This window comes from Ictidomys tridecemlineatus, chromosome 5 (genome assembly GCF_052094955.1).
Source record: "Ictidomys tridecemlineatus isolate mIctTri1 chromosome 5, mIctTri1.hap1, whole genome shotgun sequence".
NCBI classification, from domain to species: Eukaryota; Metazoa; Chordata; class Mammalia; order Rodentia; family Sciuridae; genus Ictidomys; species Ictidomys tridecemlineatus.
In genome coordinates, this window is record NC_135481.1 from 133,342,857 (window position 1) to 133,367,404 (window position 24,548).

The 24,548-nt window shown below is 38.8% G+C and overlaps 1 protein-coding gene across 1 annotated transcript in view; it reads right to left on the reverse strand.

Moving 5' to 3' along the window:
* Positions 1 to 24,548, reverse strand: part of Adamtsl3 (ADAMTS like 3) — a 320,152-nt gene that overhangs the window by 99,921 nt on the left and 195,683 nt on the right. The window contains exons 15-17 of the mRNA XM_005320199.5: positions 24,270 to 24,354; positions 15,408 to 15,697; positions 5,473 to 5,602 (exon numbers count right to left, since the gene is read on the reverse strand). Coding sequence (XP_005320256.1) covers positions 5,473 to 5,602; positions 15,408 to 15,697; positions 24,270 to 24,354 — 505 coding nt within the window. The remainder of the gene's footprint in view (positions 1 to 5,472; positions 5,603 to 15,407; positions 15,698 to 24,269; positions 24,355 to 24,548) is intronic.

Genomic DNA, 24,548 nt, shown 5'->3' on the forward strand with positions numbered 1-24,548 from the left:
CACGCTTGGTAGGCAAGCACTCTACCACTGAGCCACAACCCCAGCCCAAGACAGTTTCAACTTTCAATTGGTTTATAAGGAAGTAGCCCCATTAGACGCCTAGGAGTATCTGCACTCCTGTGAGGACATGAGGATAAATGCAAGAGGATTAGGCCCAGTTTGAAGATGTGATTGAAAAAATGCAACTTTGAACAACTACTGAAAAATGGAAGATGGGAACTTAATGGACCTTGATAATGAGAAAGAAAGTCTAATAGTTTTCCTCATGACTCAGATTAAGAAACTAGGCCCAGAGAGTCAAGGGGCTCTCTAGACATCCTTGAGAGAGGCAGAAGTAGGGCTCTGTCCACAGTAGATCCATTTCCAGTTCTCTGATCATTAAAAGTTCCTCTCTTTTAAATGTTTCAGGTGAGGATCCTGTTTCACATTCTGTTGAATTTCATTTTACCATTAGGAAGTGAGCCACTGATTCCTTTTATGGAAGATAGTTAATTCATTTCATGGTAAAGGAGACTCCAAGCCCAGGGCTCAGAATATGCAAAGTCCCAGAAGACACATGTGAGCATGAGTGTGGGTCATAGTGAGTAGTAGTTCATGGTGGCTGCAGAGCAAGTTCCTCTGGGTGACTGACTGTGTGTGTGAGGGGGGTACTGGTGACAGGAGACATGACTCAAGAGTTAGATCCAGTGTCACCAAGGAATCTATATGCTGGTACAGGTTGAATCATTTCCCTCCAAAAATGTTCTAGTATCCAAGACTGTGAGCTTACTTGGAAGCAGAGTCTTTGCAGATGATCAGGTTTAAAGGAGGTCACTATCCCAATATGAGTGATGTCCTTAGGAAAAGAGCAAATCTGGACACAGGCATACTGAAGGAAAATGATAAGGACCAAAGGGAGAATGCCATTCAAAAGTCAAGGGATGCAGAGGCTGCAAGCAAGAGAGAGGCAGAGAGAAGATTCTCCCTCAGCTCTTCTGAGGAACCAACACTGAAATAGGACTTAGGACTTGTAGTTTCCAGGTTTCTAAGACAATACATTTATGTCCTTCACACCACTCAATCTGGAGTACTTTGTTACAGCAGCTCCTAAAAACTAATCCACAGACCAAAGTTAACAATGTAGATTTTAGTACACAGATAAAGGAAAGTCACTGAAGGATTTTATGTGGGAGATTCACATGATCACACTGCAAGTTAGAAAGATCATGCTCCTTCACAGTCATGTGTGCATTTGGATCAGAGCAGGAAAGATGAGAGGCAAGAGTTCATTTAAACTCCTGAAACACTTCAGGCAAAACATAATGTGAATTAAGACAGGGCAGATTTATAAAGTATTGAGGAGTAAATTGTCAAGGAAGCCAGGTTCATGTTATTAGAGAAATGAAAGGACACTTACCGTGAGTCCACTTTAAAAGGGAGAAAATGCTTGATTTGGATTTGGACTTGAAAAAATAAATAAAAACTGTGAGATAAAATTATCTTATGTTGAACATTATTTTGGTTATAAAGGCAACCATGTGCATTAATTTTAAATAAACAGAGAACAAACTGTGAATTGTTTTGTATTTTGACTTTTCTTTTCTGGAAAGATTATGTGACACATTACGGCTGTCTTCACTTTCAGAGCCAGAGCATAACAGAGCTACTTGTACAAAAATAAAATGGAGAGTTTCATCAGGGCTCTCATGTCCTTCTTTAATCCTGTGACACGCTAACTATTCTCATTTGAAGTGCCTTTCACATTGTCATTATTTTCATTTTCTGTTTTAGTTGCCAATTGGTCTATGTCTGCCTGTGTGCTCACTTGTCAATGGTTTAGACTAGAAATAGGGCACAACACTGGTGTCAATCTGGAATAATACACCTCAACATTTAGGGTTGTATGTTCTTTTCCCTCTTCTTTATCATGTCAATGAGAGTTCCATGCTTAAAAAAAACTGTAGTAACCATTTAAAGTCTGTGCAAATTTCAAACCATTTATTTTACAATCATCTTTCCAGAAAAAGAGTGCAGGATAGTGTACAGAAAAGGGATGGCAGCGGAGGGCTACAAACCAGGAGACTGGCTCTGCCAGCAGCTCACTGGGTAGGCTCTTCCTCTTTGCCATCCAGAAGAGACAGAGTTTGGATTAGATGTCATCTAATGAGAAATGTTTCATGTTTGGGTTTGACATTGTAGTATACAATTTATAAACTATGTGTTCATGGACAAGTCACAAACTATCTAAAACCCTAAAATTCAGTTCTCATAAGCAGAAAGCAAAAGCATTTTGCTCATTATTAATTCATTACCATATTTCTGAAAGAAGGTAAGGTATGAAGAATAGGAGCCACTTTTCACCAAGCAGAGACTACTGAGGGTGGTGATGTTCACATGTTTGCAAGAGAAAAACACCTAATATAGCATAGATATCAGTAATGAGCAAGTTCATTTTACCATTTTAAAATTTTATTGTAGCTAGAAAAGGATTTATGTATTGTAGAATCCTTAAAACCCCTCAGCAGAGGCTGGTACACAGGGGGCACAATGTGAAAAGCAATGTTATCCTCTGAACATTTCTGGAAAACACAGCAAAGATTCAATGTTTTTTATGGCTACCACAGCATAATGGTATTTATGTTGTACCAAACATAGAAACAGATTCACTATTTTGATAAAGAATATTTTTGGTGTCATATAAAAAGGAAAACACAGGATTTATATATTCCCATGGAGGCAGGCTTTAAATGGGACACTCAGATGGAATTGTGGTGGGCTGACGACCTAGTTCAATTTAAAAAAAAAAAACTGGTAATTGATCTCATTATCTCCACCCTTTTTCTCCCCATTTCAGGATTTGAGTAATCTTCTAAAAATGTAAATCTGATTTATCACTTTGTTGCTCAAACCTCCAATGTGTTCTCACTGACTCTCTGGGGCAAGTCCAAATGCTTACCATGGCCCTTGCTCATGTCTGATCTCATCTCATGACACACTGATTTCCTTTCCATCCTGTTCCTTGAACACACAGACCTCTTTTCCTCAGGGCCTTTGCACATACACATCCCTCTGCCCAGAACACTCTTTCCTCTACATATCTGGCCAATTCCTACTCGCCTTTTTGGCCTTGACATAAATAACCTCCTCAAGAGGCCTTTTCCAAATACCCGCACACTCCACCTGGCTCCACTACTCTATTTTGGGCTCTTGTATTATTCTTTCAACTCTATTTTCTTCTTCATAGCATTTATTATAATTTAACTCATGTACTGATTTATGTTTCTGTCTATTGAACATCTGCCTCCTGCCCCTTCCCAAGTCTAGTTTTAGGAAAACATTTTACAGAACAATATAGTATATGATTCCAACTTCATGGGAAAACCTGTTGAGAAATAAAACTATGTTTTCTCCCTCCCCATACACTTAGCACAAGAGTCATTTCTCTAGAGATAGAAGGGTTGCTCCAAGTGGATATATACTCAACACTACTCCTACATACAGTCATCCCTAGAGAGCTACAGGGGATTGTTCTAAGACATTTCCTCTCCACCGCAGATACCAAAATTTATGAATCCTTAAGTCTCTTTTACAAAATGTTATCTTTGCATATAATCTACCTATATCTTCTTATATGCTTTAAAATCATCTCTAGAGTACTTGTAATACCTAACACAATGTGAATGCTACATAAATAGCTGTTATACTATTCTATTTAAGGAATAATGACAAGAAAATTAGAGTCTGTACCTGTTCAGTACAGATGCAAATTTTTTTCCAGTGAGGGGGATCAAACTCAGGCTTTTGCATATGTTAGGCAAGTGCCCTGCCATTGAGCTATATCCCCAGCCATTTTTCAAATATTTTTGATCTATGGCTGGTATGGATCTGTGGATGCAAAATGCATAGAAAAAACTACAACTGTGTTTGATGTTTGTAGAAAGCTCTGGATACACTTGACAACACGGATGTCCTGCCCTGTAGTTAGAGCAAACATTCCTAAAAGCCCTTGTATGTTGTCTCTTCTGTAATGAATATTCTGGTGTGGGATACAGTCAGCCTGGGGGTGAGGGCAAGAGGTGGCAGGAAAGCAGATGGCCTTTTGCTATTTCTGGGCTTTGCCAGGCCCACCAAGTTAGTCTGTTGGCCTCAATTACATCATCTCAGCTGATCACAACAGCATGGCTCTAGCACAAGCCAAGAAGTTCCCAGTATTTCTTTAGACTACTATCAAAGTTGGAAATATGAGAATGAACACAAAACATGGTGTCCATTTCATTACAGGTATAGTCTCATAAGGATTAAGCAAGCCTGGAACTTGCCTCCTAGTGAGATTTGCGAGTTAAGAGAGCAAGACTCCTAAGGAAAGGGTGCCCATCTCCAAGATGTGAGGGTCTAATGTTTAGGGTGGCCTCACTTATTTAATACACCTTCACCACTCTCATGCCATCACATAGGCATCTTAGCTGATGATTTCAAAGAATCAAAATCAGAAGGGAATTCTAGAAGCACAATTTATTTCCTGAATAAATAGAAGATACTATACATCAACATGGCAGGAAGTCATAACCTTTCTCAGTCACTTATAACCCAGAACATAGTAAAACTTGCCTTTGGTAAACAAAGGCCACCCATCAGATGGGCAGTATAATTACTAAAGGCAGGGAAGAGATTTTGGTAAAGAGAGAGGAGGTGACGGAATGGACTATAGAGGATTATACATATTTAGCATCTAATTCTTATTGCAGAAGACTGGCCTACACAATAAAGAAAAATGAAGGAGTTTACGGTTTAGATTCAGAAAGTTCTTGTGTAACAAACTGATGGTGCATCAAAATCATTGTAGCCAGCAACTCTCAGAGACAAAGGAACATGGGAAAAGCCTAAATCTTTTCTGATAAAATTACCCAGGATGGAACAAGAACTTAGACCAAGATGTTGATTAACTTTACCAAGAAGACCAAAAAGAAGTCATCTTCATCAATTATTTGCAGGCTATAACATTATAACACACAATTCGAGATCTAAGACAAGTCAACAGGAAAGGTAATAACATATCTATGTGAAGCCGATGTAACAAACAGGAGCTCACTCAGTCACCTGACAGATAGAGATCAAGCACCCTGTGTGCCAGTTCTAACTCTACCTCAGATCCTGTCCTCTCTGCTAGGGCATTAGAGGAAGAAGTGCCCATAAGGAGATGGGAAGGAAGAAGAAGAGAACAACCTAGTGACCTGGTTTTGCTAGAAGCAAGCCAGTTTATTTTGCTCATTCATGTTTGCTGCTACAGAAGACTGCTGCTTAGCAAGGCTGCATTTGAGCATCTCTGGAAGAAATAGGCCAGTGCACAACTTGAGCATTGAAGAGAGCTCTGAAGCAGGCTTAGCCAACCTACCTGTGTGAGTCTTGAGTCGCTGGGCACAGCTGAGTTTCTCAGCAGGAGGCAGTGTTACCCTCCAGACACATTATATCCTAGGAATACAAGACAGCACATACCTGGGTGGACAGGGCTCTGTGTTACAGGCCTGGCTCATTGCTGGAGGACGGTGGACCATATCACACAAGCTGTCATTGACCGTCTGCTGGGTCTGGATATGTAAGCACACTGCTATGGCTTCTTGATGGCCTGGAGGGTGGTAAGAGAAAAAAAAATGCAAATGACATAGAATAGCTTATTGTAGAGAGAAAGAAAACAAGGTCTTAGGTCTTCTCATTCTTAGGTTGCTGCCCTTTCAACTACATCATGGGGCTGCAGGATGAATTTCAGGGCACAAGTACAAGCAAACACCTTGACATGACTCAAAGTCTCCCCATCTTTGAAGTCCTTCATTCACATTTTAAGCACAGTCCCTCTCCTCTCTCTCTCCCCCAAGCCCACTCATCTTGACAACATTTGATTCTCCATCTACCCTCAGAACTTACCTGCATCTAAATGTACTTGAAGCCAAACATTTCAATGATCCTTCCCATAATGTACAACAGTTTCCCTAAGAGGAATTTTCATGCCAGCTGCCAAAGAATCACATTTGCTCTATATCATTTCATATGTGCCAAATCCAATGTATAACTTTCAAAATTTTTCATCATGGTTTGAGATGCTGTTCACTGTTACCATAATTAGTAATATTTTGATTGCTAACAAAACATAGCAATAATTTCTATTGAGAAAGGGTACAAAGTACTTTCATTATGTTATTTGAGCCCAAAATTATCTTGGGAAGCCAAAAATGATATTCTTATCTCCATTTTATTAATTTAATAAGGAAACTAAAGTTTGGAGAGAAACGCAGACAGGAAAATGTGGCAGATTAAAAACTAGAAATCAAATTCCCTGCCTCCAGGATGTGATATATCCCCAAGTAGTGACTGCTCCTTGTTCAAATAAGAACTTCCACAAGTGTATTTTTCCTCTGAGGCCACAAAGATCTGTCTAACCTCAAAGCCCATGTTTTCCACTGCTCTTCTTTGTCTGTTAAGACAAAAGAGAATTACTATAAAATTGGAATTGAATAAAATATAAATCAAAATTTTGATTAAAAAAGTCAAATAAGAATGGTAACAGCCCCTGACCATGCTATTTGAAATATGTAAATGTATTCAGTTTCATGTTAGAATGCACGTTCCATTATGTTACAACTTGTGGTTCTTTTTCCAAATGCCATGTTTCAATCCAACCATTTTACAGCACTCTGCAGAATGCAGTATAGGCCAAAAACATTTATAAAATATATATTTGTAATACTCAGTTCTTTCCAACAAATTTTCTCCTGCTGTCTTCCGTTGTAATTTTACGGTGCCTGACATAGTGGGATGCAGTCTTAAATCTATCTACATGCATCTTCCTTGAACTTTTAAAATAAACATTGGCTAACCTGAAATGTAAGAAAATACTGCTACAACTTCATAACTGGTTCTTATTTGCAAATATCAAAGCTTCCTTAGTGACTTAACATGTATATTAATGTTCATTTTATAGTAGTTTCATTCTTTTTTAATCTGAGAAAAATCCAGTTCCCTTTGGAATACAGTTTAATTTGAATTAAAAATTCTTTAGAAAATACATTGAGACTATTATGAGTATGTTTTGGAGACTATCTGGTGAGACTTTAAGCACTATTTTAACCATTTTTGAATGGAATTGTCTAATACTTGTGACATACTTCTCTGTCTTACAGCAAGTTTGCTGAAAAGAATTTAAAATTTTACTAGATGATTTGGCATATTTTTGGTATAGAATCATTTTCCAAAGATAACCACAAAATATTTCTCATCTTCCATGCTAGTCTTACAATGTGACCTTGACACTTTCTACTTCAAGACATTTCATCAAACAATTATCTTAAAGAATACAAGTAAAATAGCTGGAAATGGTGGTGCACACCTGTAATTCTAGCAACTGAGGAGTCTGAGGCAGGAAGATCACAAATTCAAGATCAGCTTGGGCAACTCAGCAAGACCCTGTCTCAAAAAATAAAAAGGGCTGTGGACACAGCTCAGTGATAGAGCACCTTTGGGTTCAATGCCAAGCACCAACAAAAGTAAAACAGTAAAACAAAAGTTAAAAATTATAAATATAAGTTTCATCTTCTACTTGTCAAATTTCAGGCAGTAATTGCAAGTATGCATTTAGATATTTAAATTAACTCAAGAATTGAAATTTCAGGATGATTTTTCCAGTAAATTCCCTGACTGGCACAAAGCGACAACAGTTACTTCACATTTGACTTCAGTAGTGTTATGATAAAAGGATCTTTTTCCTTCTTTCTCTCTTTCTTTTAGCAAATATGTATATAGTCATATGTCACTTAATCACAGAGACAAGGTCTAAGAAACACATTCCTGGTGATTTTGTCACTGTGACAACATCACAAAGTGTACTTATACAAATGCATATGGCTATGATATCACTAGGTGATATAACCTTAAGGGACCACAGTTACATATGCAGTGCTGCATGACTACACATATATACTCCAAGTCTTCATCAAGAAATAAATTAACGATTAAAGGGTAAAACACAGACTCTAGGAGAGAAGCAAAGCCCAAAACGAACTAACACATTCCTTTTTGTTGGCTTAGGTTAGTTTGAGTTGGGTTCCTCATATGTATATAAGAGTCTTGACTGGTTTAAAATGCAAAGTGACACACATACACAAACACACACAGATACAGGCCTGGAGCCATTGTTCTGAAAAGAACAATTAAAATATTTTTTTTAATCTGCAGATAAGCTGGTACGATAGAGTAGCAAACACATAAAATCTAAGGTAATGAAAACTAGGGGAAGCATCATATGTTATGGACTCAGAGAAGAGCCAAAGAACAATATCACGCATCACTAAACACTCCAGTTGAACAGGGCTCCAAATAGGTGAGGAGCCAGCTGAAGCGACAGCTGGTAAAGATTAAGGGTTGTCGAAAGCCATTTGGTCCTATGAAGGGTATCATAAACATCACTGGAGCCTGAGAGGAAGTGACCAATTATATTAAGAGTAGCTGGAAAAAACTGCAGCTTGAGGCCTGTCATGATGGAAGGGATTCGCAGAGAACAAAACAGTGACAGCTAATGTACCATGTCGGGAACACGTCTCCACAGGGAGCATGTGTAAACGAGCCCAAAGCGAGCCCATTCAATTCTTATTCTCCTTCCACTGTTTGCAGGAAGGCACTCTGGTATTCCACTCTACATAACAGAGTACACCTACACACATTCTGTGTCACTCATAAATATATGCAAAATCCTACATTAAATACTATCAGATCAGTCTGCCATAAAATACTACTACATTGTGACCTCAAAAGCCTGTCCTCTCACCTACACTATCCCTCTCAGAAAATATTCATGCATGCACACAAAACAGAAACTACCAGGGAGCAACTTCCTTTCATAAGCATAGAAACCCACCTTTGGATTACTTTGCCTTTCACTTTCATTCTGGAGATTTCTCAGAGTCTTTCAAATATTATCCAAGATTATCTGACAATAACCCAACCCAACACAACACATACACACCCAACTCCCCCTCAACCCATGATACCGTCCAGTCATCTCCTCTCTGTCCTATCATGGCCAAATATTCACACACACACACACACACACACACACACACACAAATCTATTAATTTCCATTTTGCCATCTCTCAGTCATTCCTCAGCTCTCTTAAATTTGGCCTCCATCTCTGCTATTCCAACGACAAGACCCTTTCTTTGGTCACCCCTGACTTTGCATTGCTGAGCCCAGTGTTAACTCTGAATTCCTACCTTGCCATCCCACCATATCACACCCTTCTGTTTTCTCCCCATCTTACTGATCTTTTCTTCTTGTATATTTTTGCAGCTCTGTGTCCTCCACCTAGCCATTAAATGTTGATTTTCCTCATGACTTTGACTTTAACACACTCTTCACATATATCTTCTTCCTGAAAATTCTCAGCCACACCTCTGTGAATCTGTAGTTCAGATGTCTCCACTTTGCTTCAGAATCACACACCTGACTGCTATGTGGCATCTCCATTTGGAAAGTCTAAAGGCACCTTAAAAAAATTAAATGGATTCATTGTTTCCCTTCTCAAACTGGTCACTCATCACCTTCTAAAAGAAGACTCAGACTCAGATTGACCAACTCCTTCCTTTTCACCCTCTCCCTTGACAGACTCTTCTACATCTCTCAAAGTCATCCTCCATCTTCCCTGACATCACTACTATCCCGACTCCAGAACAAGCTTGCCTTCTTTATTTCTTTTCTTTCTTTCTTTTCTCTTCTTTCTTTCTTTTTATACCAGGGATTGAATCCAGGGGTACTTAGCCTCTGAGCCGCATCCCCAGCCCTTTTTATTTTTCATTTTGAGACAGGATCTCACTAAGTTGCTTAGAGCCTCACTAAGTTGCTGAGGATGGCTTTGAACTTGTGATCCTCTTGACTCAGCCTCCCAAATCACTGGGATTACTGGTGTGTGCCACCACACCTGGCCTTGCCTGGAAAAGGCAATAGCTTCCTGTTGTTCCTTATGTCTATTCTTGTGCTTTCTGTTCCACTCTCTATGATGTGAGAGGGTGGAAATAAATAAAAATTTGGTAATGTCACTCCCTCTTTAATTACTAGAATGGCTTCCTATGATCTTCAAAGATCCAAATCAAACTGGCCTGCTATGCCTCAATTTTCTGGCCTCCGCCTTCCTCCCTAACATCATTTCACACTGAGCTCTGCCTAACTGTCAATCCTCCGGCTGTACCTGGCTCCTTCAGGCCAGGAAATGTGTCACACACCATGCTGCCACACATCAAGGGCCTCTGCGCATGCTCCCTCTGTGAAGTTCTCTCAGGGCCTCGCCCTCCAAACCCTCCTTTGCTTAACCAATTCTTCATAAATTACATCAATTAAAAACTCAAGTTTTTAGAGAGGCTTTCCCTGACTTTACTAATTAGGCCAAGTTCCCTCTCTTGAATGCTTTCATAGTACCACATTCTTCTTTTGCAGCTGCTATCACCAGTGGTAACTGTACACATGTGGGTGATCATGTGGTTAATGCCCTTGCCCCATTAGAATGGACTTGCAAAGTTAGGAGCTACTGCTATCACCCAACCTACTACACGGAAACACACACTAACTATTTGCTAAATGTTGTTTTGAAATGAAAAAAAAAAAAAACATAGATTTCCATTACTGCTAGTACCAAGCCAACATTGATATTATCCACATTATGAACTATTTTTCTTGAAATTCTAGACAAGCAATCAGATATGAAACATGATAAATATTTTGAAGAAAGAATAAAATCTTCAATATTTGCAGATGAATACATAGAAAACTCATAAAAAATGAGCAGGAAAACTATTAAAATATTAAGAGATTCAACAATGTCAGTTTTGTGTTGTTCTTATTTTTGTTTCTTTTTGTGGTGCTGGGGATTAACCCCAGGGTCATGAGCATGTTAGGCAAGCACTCTACCAATGGGCTCCATCTCCAGCCCCATTAGTCAGATTCTTAAAAAGAGAAAAATAATCAGCATTCTAATGTAAAAGAAATACCCTATTATTATATCACAGTAATAATAACTCAAATGATGTTCATTACGTACCATGAACCAGATTATGATTAAACACTTCTCCAATATCACCTATTTAATACTCACATTTAATCCTTTCATTATTCCCAGTGAGGTAGGCATGGCTTTCCCCATTACACAAAAATGAACTACCCATCTACAAATTTCAGCAAATAGTTCAAAGAGAGCAGCAGAGCAGGGGTCAGGCCTCGAAAGTCCATTTAGTACTAGCCTGTGCTGTTAGAAAATATATAGGTGAAGACAACAACAGTATAAAATATGAAAGGACTTTGGTAAGGAATGTTTATGATGTAGCAAATTCTTCCCAGAGGGCACTAAAAAGGTGTATACACACACACACACACACACACACACACACACACACGGTGCTGCACACCCTCCCAGCCTACCTACCTCCCTGCCTGCACAGGCATACACACATGCACATGCACATGTACACGCACACGCACATGTACACACACACACACATACACACATGCACTATGGAAGCTGGAGACTGAGTATGCCTGGATTCATCCCACTTTCAGGAATTAAAAAAGAACTCTCTTGCTATTTGCTACTCTAATGTGAAAGAAGACTTATGCAGCAACAATTTCAAAAAACGGTTTTATTTCCCCTATGATGTGAAGATAAGCTAGAAAATATACAGAATTTGAAGATGTGGCCAAAATTTTTGTTTTCACAATTTTATTTGTTACTCTTCTACCAGAATAGGGGTATTTAAGAAATAACTTCATGGCTTTGAGAATTTCATCTCACTGTGATGTCAGTCATCACAAGCTTGTCCTCTTTGCTATCCAAAGTGAGGGTTTAAAAGCCCACATTCACATGTAAGTGGATTTGTGGGGGCTCAGCTTCTAGAACTATGATAAAATAGGTCACAGAGAGGCAAATGTCAGTGATTATATGCAATGTGTTTGAAATAATGAAATCAAAATAACCAAAATCTGTGCTCCATCAAAGACTTATCTTATTCATTTTATATTCCTGATATTTAGCACAGAACTCAGTAAAAATTCATAGGGTCTAACAAAATAAGCACTCAATTTCCAGTTTTTGTAGAGAATTTTGATTCCACAGTTAGCTCTTCAGTTTTATAGAGTTTATTCATTTTTTAAACTTGAACCCAAGAAATTAAAAACATAACTTTTTATAAAGTTATAAAGCTTATTATATTCACATATATAGTTCAACTAACCAATCCTTTCTAAAGAATGACAATCAAGTAGTTCATTTTCACTTAAGAGGTAGTCAAGGGTTCTCCGAGCTTCCTCAACTGTAAAATTTAGGTTAGTGGGTGCTCAAGGTTCATTTTAATCCCAGAATTGCACAGTAAAGTACACCCTTACAGGGCTAAGAGGATGCTTAACTGAGTGTTGAAAGATTACCAAATTGAGCTCTGTCAAATTTTGTAAAACAAATTCCAGATTTACAAGACTACAGCAGAAAGAAAGTACCTATAGCTCAGGGGTAAAGCACTTGTCTAGCATGTGAGAGGCCCTGGATCCCATCCCTAGTACAAGGGGGGAAAAAAATCAAATATGCATCTGCATACTGAGTGGCATTTCTCACATTTTTTCTTCCCACAGCAGGACAAAAGGTCCACTGGGAAGATAAAAATAATCTCAATTAGTCAAGTTTCACATTGTTTCATAAAACATTTATGCTTTAAATAGATTGCTGTATGTATACACATGGATGTATAACCAATGTGATCCTGCAATCTGCACATACCCTGTTTGAATCAAATGTATGATATGTCAAGATCATTGTATTGTCTTGAGCAACTAATAAAAAATAAATAAATAAATAAAATAAAAAACAAACAAACAAAAAAGTTATTCTATCTACCCTTAAGTACATACTCATGGGAAATTAAAATATATGCCTACACAAAAAATTGTTACATGAATGTTCATAGCATAATATACAAAACATGAAAATAACCCCAACTGCCATCAATTGGTGAATGTCTAAATAAAATGTGGTGTAACCACATAATGGAATACCATTTGACCATATGAAGGAACAAAGTCCTGAAACATGACACAACATGGATGAATCATGAAAACACTAAGCTAAAAGTGAGAGAAGCCAATAATAGACGCATATTGCAGGATTCCACTAAAAGAAATATCTAGAACCATCACAAAGTAGATCAGTGGTTGCCGGGGACTGGAGTTTGAAGGGTTCTAAGATTGATTAGGTTGATGATTACACATCTTTTGTGAATATACTAAAAAAAGACTATACTGTATGTTTCACATCCATAAACTATATAATTGTAAATTATATCTCAATAAAACTACTACAGAAAAAAATCAGAAAATCACTCCAGCAGGTGCACTCATATGGGAAGGGGAGTCCACAGTCATCTCAGTGGGTGCTGGGGACAAAAAAGCAAATGCTAGCATTTTAGTATCAGGCTCCAAAAAATGAGGTCTAACAGCAGCTGAATTAGAATTGAATTAGAATTGACTCTCCCAACTGAATTAGAATTGACTTGGTCATTTTTGGGGGGTTCCATTCCAAATGGTCTATTGAGTTCTAAAGGTACAACATATTGTGTTTTCCCATATAGAGAGGAAAAGAACTGAAATCACGGATGACAGAGTAATAGAAGATACACAGATTTTTATCAATGACAATGTTTAAAAGCTTGAGATTAATGAAATAGATTGGGGGGTATGCAAGCAATAAGAGGACTGTTTTCCTAGTGAAGGATACAGCTCCAGGTCCCTGATAAGATTGCAGCAATGTGGTGACTGAGAAGTGGTGCAGATATTTATATTTTGCATTTATGTAGTAGAAAGTTCCAGGCACCTAGTACAGTGATTCTGTGATTGTCAGTGGCTATCTCTACAGGGTTTCCCCAGGCTCGTGGAGAGAAAGGACCACTTTGCAAATTGCCAAGGGCATGTCAGTGCTAAGATTTCCAAGACATACATACATCCATACATACATAAAGAGGTATCCAGGATCCTGAACATGGAGGGAGAGGATTAAGCTTTCAGCAGGAACAGACACAAAGCAGTGTTGGGGGCAACTGAGACTATGTGTCATGGAGGGAAGAGACACAGCAAACGTGTAAGCTCCAAAAGAACCAGAAAGGCTAAATTCCTAGCTGGATGGAATAAACTTCTAGGAACTAAGGAGAAGTCTTTCTTCCCAAGACAGGAAGAAAGACTCCAGAGGCAGCTAAGGATTCCTCTCCTAAATTCCAGACGTGTGACTCCCTCCATGTGAAAGGCTGGATGAGGCCTCCAGTTGAGGCACATGCCACTCTGGCAATTTTAGAGAAGAGGTGTCAAGGATAGGCTGGTTTAGGGTTGAATCACATAGCAACAAGAATAGGTCGATACCATTGATTTATGGAGCGTGGATTATGGCAAGGATTGAAAATTCAGTCTCAAGAGCTTAGGAAACAAAAGGTGAGGGGCTCACATATAACGCACTCCAAGATCAATAAGGATTTCCAAGCAAAGGACACAGGACGCCCTGGGGGAGAGGAGGGATCTTCTGAGCCAGTGTCTCTGAGGCAGTGGCTCCCTGTATGTTCCTTGCTTTGGCTGGGACTGACTCAGAATATGCTCAGGTAAGTTCTAGAGCAGCTGGCTAGAAGCCACGAGGAGGAGTCAGAGGACAGGGTGTTCAGGGCCCTGGGTTGCTAGAGAGGCTATCTCTTTCACGTTGGTAAAAGAACTAGCTTTCCTTTTGACAATTTCTATTCCTTTCAACAGAGCCCTAAAGAATGGCTATCTGTATGTCTGCTTCCTGCTCATCTGCTCACTTTTGGATCCTGTAGTGCTTAAATAATCCAGAGGGAGACTTCTGTACCCTGAGGGGTCAGGCTACACAAACCCTTCCTAATCCTAACAGGGCTTCCTGCCTATGCATGTCATCCATACCTACACACACATATAAATCATGGTGACTGGTTCCTTCTGCCCTGGTTCCTGTCCCAATGTGCAGGACAAGCTCTGACTAAAAGCTGCATCCTCTGTGATAATTCAAGGCTCCCTCGATGTGTATTTTCAATGCCAGATGGATTCAACTTATCCATTCTGCATTTCCCTATCTATCCAATGTTAGCCAGTGAGGCCCAACCCATCTCAGTTATGCAGATCCTTACTGCCCAAGAAACATACGATTTTTTTTTTTATTAGGATACAATCCCATTACCTTTTGCCTTTCTAAAATAATAGCTAAAAAACATGATAGAAAAGCCTAGTTTTCAGTTGTTGGAATGACTTTATCCCCTTTAGACTTCTGCTAGTGTGCTTATCTTGCTTACCCAATTTGGTAACTTCTCAAACAACTAGAAAAACATGACATAACTGTCCCATAAGCAAAGGTTCAAGTACCTCCCAAGCATGTTGCTGTGCAAGGGGTGAAGCCAGCATACTCCCAGTCGTAAGTCATGTCACTGTCCTTCTCTTGGAGAGGGACGTCCAGCTCTCTCGATGCAGGACTCTCGTTACAAGCTTCAATGAGGCATGGCCGCTCTGTGGGCAGCTTGGGGCCTTCACACTCTTCCTCTGGAAGCTCAGTTTCTGTCTGTGTGAATGTGAGCAGCACTCGGCACTTGACCTCTCTCACCTGTATGCCCGGCCCACATGTGGTACTGCAGGCCGACCAGGGTTCCGGAATGAACCTAAGGAAAATCACAGGGCCAGGAAAGGAGGTCACACACAGGCTGTAACAGGAGTAGTGTCAGGCAATCAACAAGGGAAAACATAAGTATCTGCCTTCAGAGGGAATTCATTTGGGGTGCTGCACTTCTATTATGCAGTTAACTATCTATTATGCAGTTAACAAACTTTCAGATCTTATAAACAACAGAAAACAAAAAACTATGCCCTACTCTTGCATCTGTATAAAAAAATCAAATTCTGTGCTATGATAAGAACAAACTATTGTTACAAAAGTTTATGTTTTCAATATTTAGTAATAAATAAATCATCATGTAGACACAAATTCTAATAGGAGTTTAAATTCTAATAAAGTTTTCTTTGCAGCCCATCCCTCCTTCTACCTCCTTTAATTTATTTTAAAATATGGAGATTTTCACCAATATTTATTCAGTGAATATTTTGCAAACTTATTCATATATATATATATATATATATATATATATTTTTTTTAATTGTAGTTGGACACAATACCTTTTTATGTTGTGCTGAGGATCGAACCCAGGGCCTCGTATGTGCTAGGCGAGCGCTGTACGGCTGAGCCACAACTCCAGCCCCATGAGCTTATTCTTTACAACAGATGTTGTACAGAGATGTTGTAAAGAATGTTTCAATGTTTAGGGGCTAACCTATAGGCTATCATATATGCCTTTTGCAAAATGCACAAAGCTTTAATATTCTTTCATATTTAATGCACTAAGCTGCTGAATCTTCTTTAAAATATTAAAGGTATTTCACAATCTGGCTGAATGAAGCATTTATTTCTTATCCTAAATTATTACCCACTAAATCAAGGGTGACCAAATGATGGACTTTGGATATGTATATCTAATATGATTTTATCTGTATTACTTCTTCTTATTATTATATCCACACAATTCTTACTCTCTCCCTCCTACTCCTAGTAATATTTTTTTTAAAGGCAAGAAAGGAACGTAGTCATATGAGAACACTGAAGAGCCACATCCAGGTGAAACACACCCAGAGGACAACAGTGTGTTCCCTGCATCTCTGCACAAGAGAAGGCCTTAAGAACATCAATTCACTCACGTGGGAGCTTAAGATATGAGAAGTGAAACAATGGAATAAAATAGAAAACCGCAGAGCTGAGGAAACCAACTGTGAAATGTAAAAAGACAATTAAAAATCTAAGAAGTAATTCAGCGGCTGGGGACATGGCTCAAGCAGTAGCACACTTGCCTGGCATGCGCAGGGCACTGGGTTCCATCCTCAGTACCACATAAAAATAAAATAAAGATGTAAAAAAGAAGTAATTCAGAACAAGGGAAAAAAAGCAGAAAAGATATGACTGAAGATCAAACTGATGACACAGGGAGGACTTAGAAGTTAATATGGTGTTCAGAAAGAAAGAAAAGAAGTAAAGATATTAGAAGGTAGAAGGAGGGATGGGCTACAAAGAAAACTTTGTTGGTGATGGAAAATGGAGATCATAACTATTTAGTAATGGTAACCAATTTAAATGGATTAAATTCTATTAAAAAGAGTCTCTGGTTTATAAAACCATAGAAGATACAAATAAAATCAAATGACTTCAGAAACATAAAATGTATAAGGATAAGCAAAATGAGATTTTAAAATACAAATTAAAATAAAACAGAAGGTCAGAAAAGCAGATGCACATATTAGGAAAGAATAAACAGACATAAATATCACTATTTGAAGATGACCTTATAATTTTGAAAAAACAGTAAAATCAACTGAAATTTTTCGGAAAAAAATAAAAGAATTTAATAAAGTAGTCTATAACTATAAATGTATGTGTATCTGTAAAGAAATACAGATATATAGTACATATCCTAAAATTACCAGTTTTCCCAGAATTCAGCTAACAATGTTTGCTGCCATGCCATATGCTAAGCATATTACATGTATTATTTAATATAATTTACACAACAACTTCAGGAATTGTCATTATTTTCTTATTTTTACAAATGAGAAAAACCTTTCAAAGTATAAGAAAAATTACTTAAGATCCATGAGTTTGTTATGTATTAGAAATATGCAGACCTGATACAACTAAAACTATAAAAACCTGAGGAGATTCTGAGCCCAAAGACAAAGTACACTTTATTTCCCTGAACAGGAAGACTCAAAATTACAAAGATGTTTGTTCTCCTTTGCTTAATTTAGAAATAATGCAGTTCCAGTTCTGACATCTAAGGCAATTTGGGCAGGGGTATGGGAGGGGACAGACACAGACAATACAACTCTAAAATTTTATAGAATGTTAAGTGAGAATAATCAAGAACATTTTTAAGAGAAATAACAATTAAGAGTAACTGCACAGCCTGATTAAAAAGATAAGATAATTCAAATAGTATGGCACCAGTAATGCCATACTTTACAGAATGATGACATTTTAAAATCAAAATGAGTAGTTTATTCAATAGATGGTGCTAAGTTATGAAGTTGTTTGGGAAGAAATTAAGTTAGACTGATTTTTGCATATGATATGTCAAAGTAAATTCCTCCTGGATCAGTGTAAAATATAAACCCATAAAGATTACTAGAAAAGAGTATTTTTAAAAAAGGTAACTTCCCAGCAGGGCTTGAGGGCACATGCCTGTAATTCTAGCAACTTGGGAAGCTGTGGCAGGATGATCACAAGTTCAAGGTCAGCCTTGAGCAACTTAGTGAGATCCTGTCTCAATACATAGATAGATCGATCGATAGATAGATAGATAAATAGATAGATAGGTAGATAGATGATAGATAGATAGGCTGGGGATGTAGCTCAGTGGTAAAGCATCTCTGGAATCAATCCCCAGTCCACCCCCCCAAAAAAGATAATTTTTCCAATGTTAATTAAGGTGTTTCAGGAAAAAAGGTGAGCTTTGGTACTGCTGCTGGCAGGAGAAATCAGTACCGATTTTCTGAAAGGAAATGTGACTGTAGAATTTAAATGCCTTCAATGTGTCTGCCTGTTTTCTGGCCCAGAAACTCCACTCCAGAAAATATTTCCTAATGAGACAATTAGAGATGTGTCATCTGGGATTTGTTACTGTTTTGTTTATCACAGAGAATAATCAGAAACAAACTGCAGGCAGCCAGAGAGATCTTTCTATAATGCAACCCAGTAGCAATTAGGTTCTTTTCCTTCAATGGCAGCCACTGCCTCCAGAAAAATCCAAGCTCCTTAACGAACCACAGAACATCTCCAGAACTTGCTCACTTCTCCACTTGCAACCCTGCTGCTGTCACTGCCTGACTCCACCCCCTGGCTTGTTTCCACACTCAGGCCACCTAAACAGTCTGCACACAAGCTACTCCAAATATCTGAATTGCTGTTCTTCTGACACCTCAGGACATTAGGATCTCAATTCCTGTATGATCTCTCCCAGGAAGCCATTCCTGATTCTTAAGGATACATGATGTCATCCTACCATAAGGTAATCGCAGTACCCTATAATCTTACACTCCATAAAATACCATAGTATAGCACTCACTTCTCTGTCTACTCCATTAGACCCAACCTTGGATTGGTGAGACTTGAATTGGAGTCATCTGACATGAAACTGCAGCTCTTCCCAGTACCGAGTGAGTCTCCCTTATCCAAAATGCTTGAGACCAGAAGTGTTTCAGATATTAAATTTTTTTTATTCTGGAATATTTGCATATACTTAATGAGCTATCTAAAGGATAGAATCCAAGTATAAACACAAAATTCATCTGCTTCTTATAATCTTTATACATATATATCTTAAAGATAATCTTAGTATATATTTTTAATGCATTTTGACTACAGCCCATCACATGAGGTAAGGTATGAAATTTTCTATTTGTGGTATCATATCTATGCTCAAAAAGCTTCAGAGTTGAGAGCACTGTGAGTTCTGTATTTTTGGATTAGGGATGCTCAACTTGCACCAATAGTGTAGAATCATTGTCCACTACGGGATAGCTCTGAAATGGTGGACAATTCCTTATTCTTTCTGTGCCTTGGCTTCCTCTGCCCAAATTGAAGACAATAATAATATTATAGGGTTGTTGTGAAAATTGAGAATTAAGCAAGATAATCCATGTTGAACCCTTAAACATGGTCTGCCATAAAAGAAGCCCTCAATATTTGTCATTGTTTAGCAAACAGATTCCTGGCATACAACCTAATTTGATTTTGGCAAATTCAGTTTCAATGGAGAAGCTAAAATAGTAGTGAAGAAACCATGCAAAGTGACTGTCTGGTTTCTTTAGTGTTCACATATGAAAAATGGGAGCTCGGACAGCAAAACTGCAGAGTGTTGAGAATCCCATAGAATTGGAGAAGGCTCCAGGGAGGAACTTAAAACAACTTCCAACCGATGAACCATATTGACCATGGACACATACCACAGCTGAAAGCTAAGGTCAAAACTACAGTTCCCTTGGCTTAAGTTTATACGCTAAGCTATAATTTTTATTTTCCTAATTAAAAAAAAAAAGCCTTTTGAACATCCGCTCCCTATGTAAATTCAGAGCTTGGGCCATGGTAAACCATAGAAGCAGAAATATTTATCTTCTCCAGGCTGGTTTGGCAGGCTTTCCTCCAGGGATCTAAAATACAGCTGTGCTCATCTCCTCGTCCATTGTCAACAGTAAGCATCCCCAAGCCACAAAAGACAGTGGTAATAAAAGGATGAACTGGAAGCTGAGATACGCTGTGGTTTTGTTTGGAAACTGAGAGAATGAACAGAGTCAGAAGTGGCAGGAAACTATAAACTTTACACCAGACGGCCAGGAACAGGCCAGAAACTGGCAGGCGGTGTGAACTGCACAGGAAGATTGCATGGAGCCCTCAGAGGGGAAGATGTGGGAAGATAGGGAAGAGGCAGCTGTGCACGTTGGGGGATCAGGTGCTGCTGGCCCAGTCTCCCAGGGTGGGAGAGAAGGGTGGTGGCATCCTTCAGGGGTAAAGAGTGTATTAGCTCTGCTCTGTGGACAGGGGAGGAAGAATCCCCAGTAAAGTCAGTGGGGCTGATGGAAACTATAGGTTTGGGATGACTATGAGCTGAACCACAGTAGCTTATGTTGCACTGCCCTTTTCTAATTCAATAATATGAACAGTATTTTCTGATTTTGGAAGGGACTTTGGGAGCATCTGATCCAGTGGTTCTCCAAATTGGATACATACCCCACCCACCTCTCAAAGTCACCCAGGGTACTTGTTTAAAAATGCTGGTGACTGGAATTTGTAAAGACAGAAAGAAGAATAGAAGGTACCAGGGTCTGGGGGTGGAGCAGGAGGCAAGTAAATGGGGAGTTATTATTTATTGGGTTCAGGATTTATGTTGGGGATGATGAAAAAGTTCTGGAGATGGATTGAACAACAGTGTAAATGTATGTAATGCCACTGAACTGTCTACTTTAAAATGGTTAAATGGTAAATTTTATGCTGAGAAGGTCTTACTATAATAAAAAAAACAGATCCAATAGAAAAAAAAAGTTGGTAATAGGTCTCTACTCTCAGTGTCTGAAACAGAAATCAGAGTTTAAAAAGTAACACAGGTGATTCTGATAGAGGTGATTTGAGGACAACCATTTAAAAAATGATATTTTTATTATAAAAAATACTCCTTCCTTTTTATAGATGCATGTTGAAGTGTTTATGAGTGACATGTCATGTTGTCATGTCTGTCAGGGTGGGAACAGTATTGGTGGCATAGATGAAAAAGAGTGGCTTTGAGGTGACAGTTGTTGACAGTGAGTGATGAGCACATGGGGGTCCATTATAATATTCTTTTATACAGGTTTAAATTTTTCTATAATATAGAAGTTTTTAAGAACACAATATGAAGGGCACATTTTCAACAGATAAGAAAGAACAGTGAAAGGGGTGGAGGTGAGGGACATTCTGCTATAGGCAAGAACAGCCAACAGGTCTGTGCGGCTGAGTGTCCCATTCAAGCCAAAGCAAGAAACTGGCCAGGGAAGGGACTGGGCCCAGGAAGGGCAATTCCCTTTAAAGTGCTGGCCTATTGAACAAAGATAAATCTTTAGGTGATGAGGATGCATTTGGATATTCTGAATATTGCAAAGGAAGAATCAGATCTGTGCCTTAGTTAGACTAGTCTGGTGGCTATATGGAGGGTAGAAGAGGAACAAGTGAGGAACAAATGAGAAAGCTGTGGTAGGTATCTTGGTAAGCAAATTCAGGTCCTGGATGGGGATGGCAATAGAAACGGAGAAGGATCTGAAACCGGGAAAGATTTTGGTAAATATCATCAGGACCCAGTAGGACCCAGAACTGTTCTGGACTAAAAAGTTTATGACTTTCCTTGCAGGACCACAGACGTGTGTGTGGTGGGTGGGTGGGTAGGTGGCTTCTAGCAGTTTAGCCCAACGCCTTCCTCATACAGTTGGAAACCTACAGATGTTGATTTACTTGCATAAAATCCTTATTATCTTTTTAATAGGTCAAGACTGACCTAACTTTAAATGAAAAATGACAACCAAAAATCACATATATACACACACTCTTTTCTATCAGCCTATCAATCTTCACTCTTTCCTTTAGGAGTCAATTACTCATTGTCTCATTTCCTTCATATTTGGAAATTCACTTCTTAAAATATCCACAATGCTTCCCTCTCTGACCTTTGAATGATACTACTGTAAAATCACCTGGAAATGAATTTCCTATCAATCAATTTACTTTCTCTCCTTCCTCCATTTTTTTCCTTGACCTTTTGTGAGATTTGAATCCTATCTGCTACCCCTCCTGAACCTTGGACTCCTTCAGTCTCTGTAATGATGAGGTTTCATGGTTTGAACACATTACTTTACGCCACTGCCCATCTTTTCTGGTTCCCCTTGATCCTCTAGACCTCTGGGCTCTAACATGAACCCAACACTCCTCCCTTCCTTCAATCACTCTGGGGTCATTCACCCTCACAGCATCCAGTGTCTTCTGTGGTCATTTCTGGGCCTGACATAGGTCTATGTGGAAAAGTCTGTCTGTGTCATCACTGAGATGTGCCAATGCTCTTGGCCTGATCACTAAAGGCATGGCGCCTTCTCACAGAGAAGCAAGCCACTGTCTCCTGGGATTCACAGCTGGGCTGGACCACAGTTAGAAAGGACATTGATAAATGAGAGAATGTTCTGAAAAGAGCCATAAGGTTGGTAAGGGATCTAAAAACAACACATGGAAACTGCTGAAAAGGCTAAGAATGATGAGCTTGGAAAAGACAAAGCTCTTGGGATCCACGACAGCTTTCTTCAAATTTATGAAAAACTTGTCACATGGAATAGGAAGTAGATGTGTGGTGTTTTTATTTTTTTCTGTTTCAGAAAACAGAAATTAGAAGGAGGTATATTTTGGCTCAGCAGGAGAAAAAAAAAAAGTACCGCAAATAATTTGGGTTGTTCAATGTAAGAATGAGTGGGAAAATCTGCCCATTGCTGAAGGTGCTAAAAAAGAAATGTATGAGCTATTATGAGGAAATAGTCCCAGAGCTGCCTTAGTGTGGGGAAATGGACCCATAGTACCATGCAGATTAGAGTTTAGAACCACCACTGCTCACTAACCACCACTGCTCACTGACCTTAGAGAAGTCTTTAAAGTTTCTGTGTCTCACTGTCCTTATTTACAAAAGGGGCAGGTTGGGCTTGATCTCTCAGGGAAATGGGCCAGACTGCTGCTGAGATCCCCTCTCCTGTCTCATTCTGCATGTTCTACATGTTCTCTGTGGATAGCTTCTCATTGCCACAGACTCAACATGTCTGACATGGAACCAGGTATCCACTACTTGAGTCTATCATTGGTGCAGCTATTCTAATAGACTTCTGTGCTAAAAATTTCAGAGCACCTTGGCTCCTTCCTTGCTTTTGGTCCCTATATTTCGGCTTCCACAGAGCTTCTTTGATTTGCTCTTGATTCTGCATTTCGACTGACACCTGCAATCCAGACTTGTACCATGTGGATAGCAGTCACTGAAATTTTGAATTGGAATGGATCCCGGAGAGATTGAGTTCAACCTACCCCTTTTATAAATAAGGAGAATGTGACACAAGAAACTATAAAGACTTGTCTAAGGTCACATAGTTAATAGCAATTGATATAAGTCCTGATACCCATAATGCTATGTGCTTCCCATTGCTCCATACCACATCAGCCCTGGATTGCTCCTTATAAGCACTCAGGTCACCTGGATTCACTTCATCATAACTGGTTTTGTAGAGTTTGGCCAAGATTTAACTATGGAATGACTGGTTTGTTTGCATAATACTGTCATGGTCCTTAGTTAAATCATGTGTTAATCTAGAAATTATCCCTAATCTCTTAATTGCAACAGAACACTGGGTCTGCTTTGAGTTAAATAACTCTGTTCTTTTCTGTGCTTCTCACAGATACTGCCAAAGTGAGATGCTGAGTTGTGAAATACAGAAACATTCTAGCCAACTCAAGCTCTCTAGAGTCTGCAAACCCAGGTCATTTGGATACTGAATGTATCATTGCACTCGGATGAGTACAAAAATTACATATATCATGTTAACTGGCTATGCCCTGATTACTCCCACAAAGGGTCCTGGACTCACATTGGTTCTTCTGTTGCTATTCTGGTCTCTTCTAGTTCTTGTGCTTGTTTCAGCCAAGGTAATTTAGCTTCCACCGGACTTTTTTCTAAGAAAAAAATGAGCACAAATAATAAGCTTAAATATTATTCATCATAAGTTTTTGGCTATATGAATCACTATTGGCTGAAAATGTCATTAATAAAGAGGTCATGATTTTCAAATGCAAGTCGAGTCCTTCAGCACAGTACATTAGGTGAATTCTGGAATAAATAAAAATTTCTGCCATGTTTTTAAATTAAC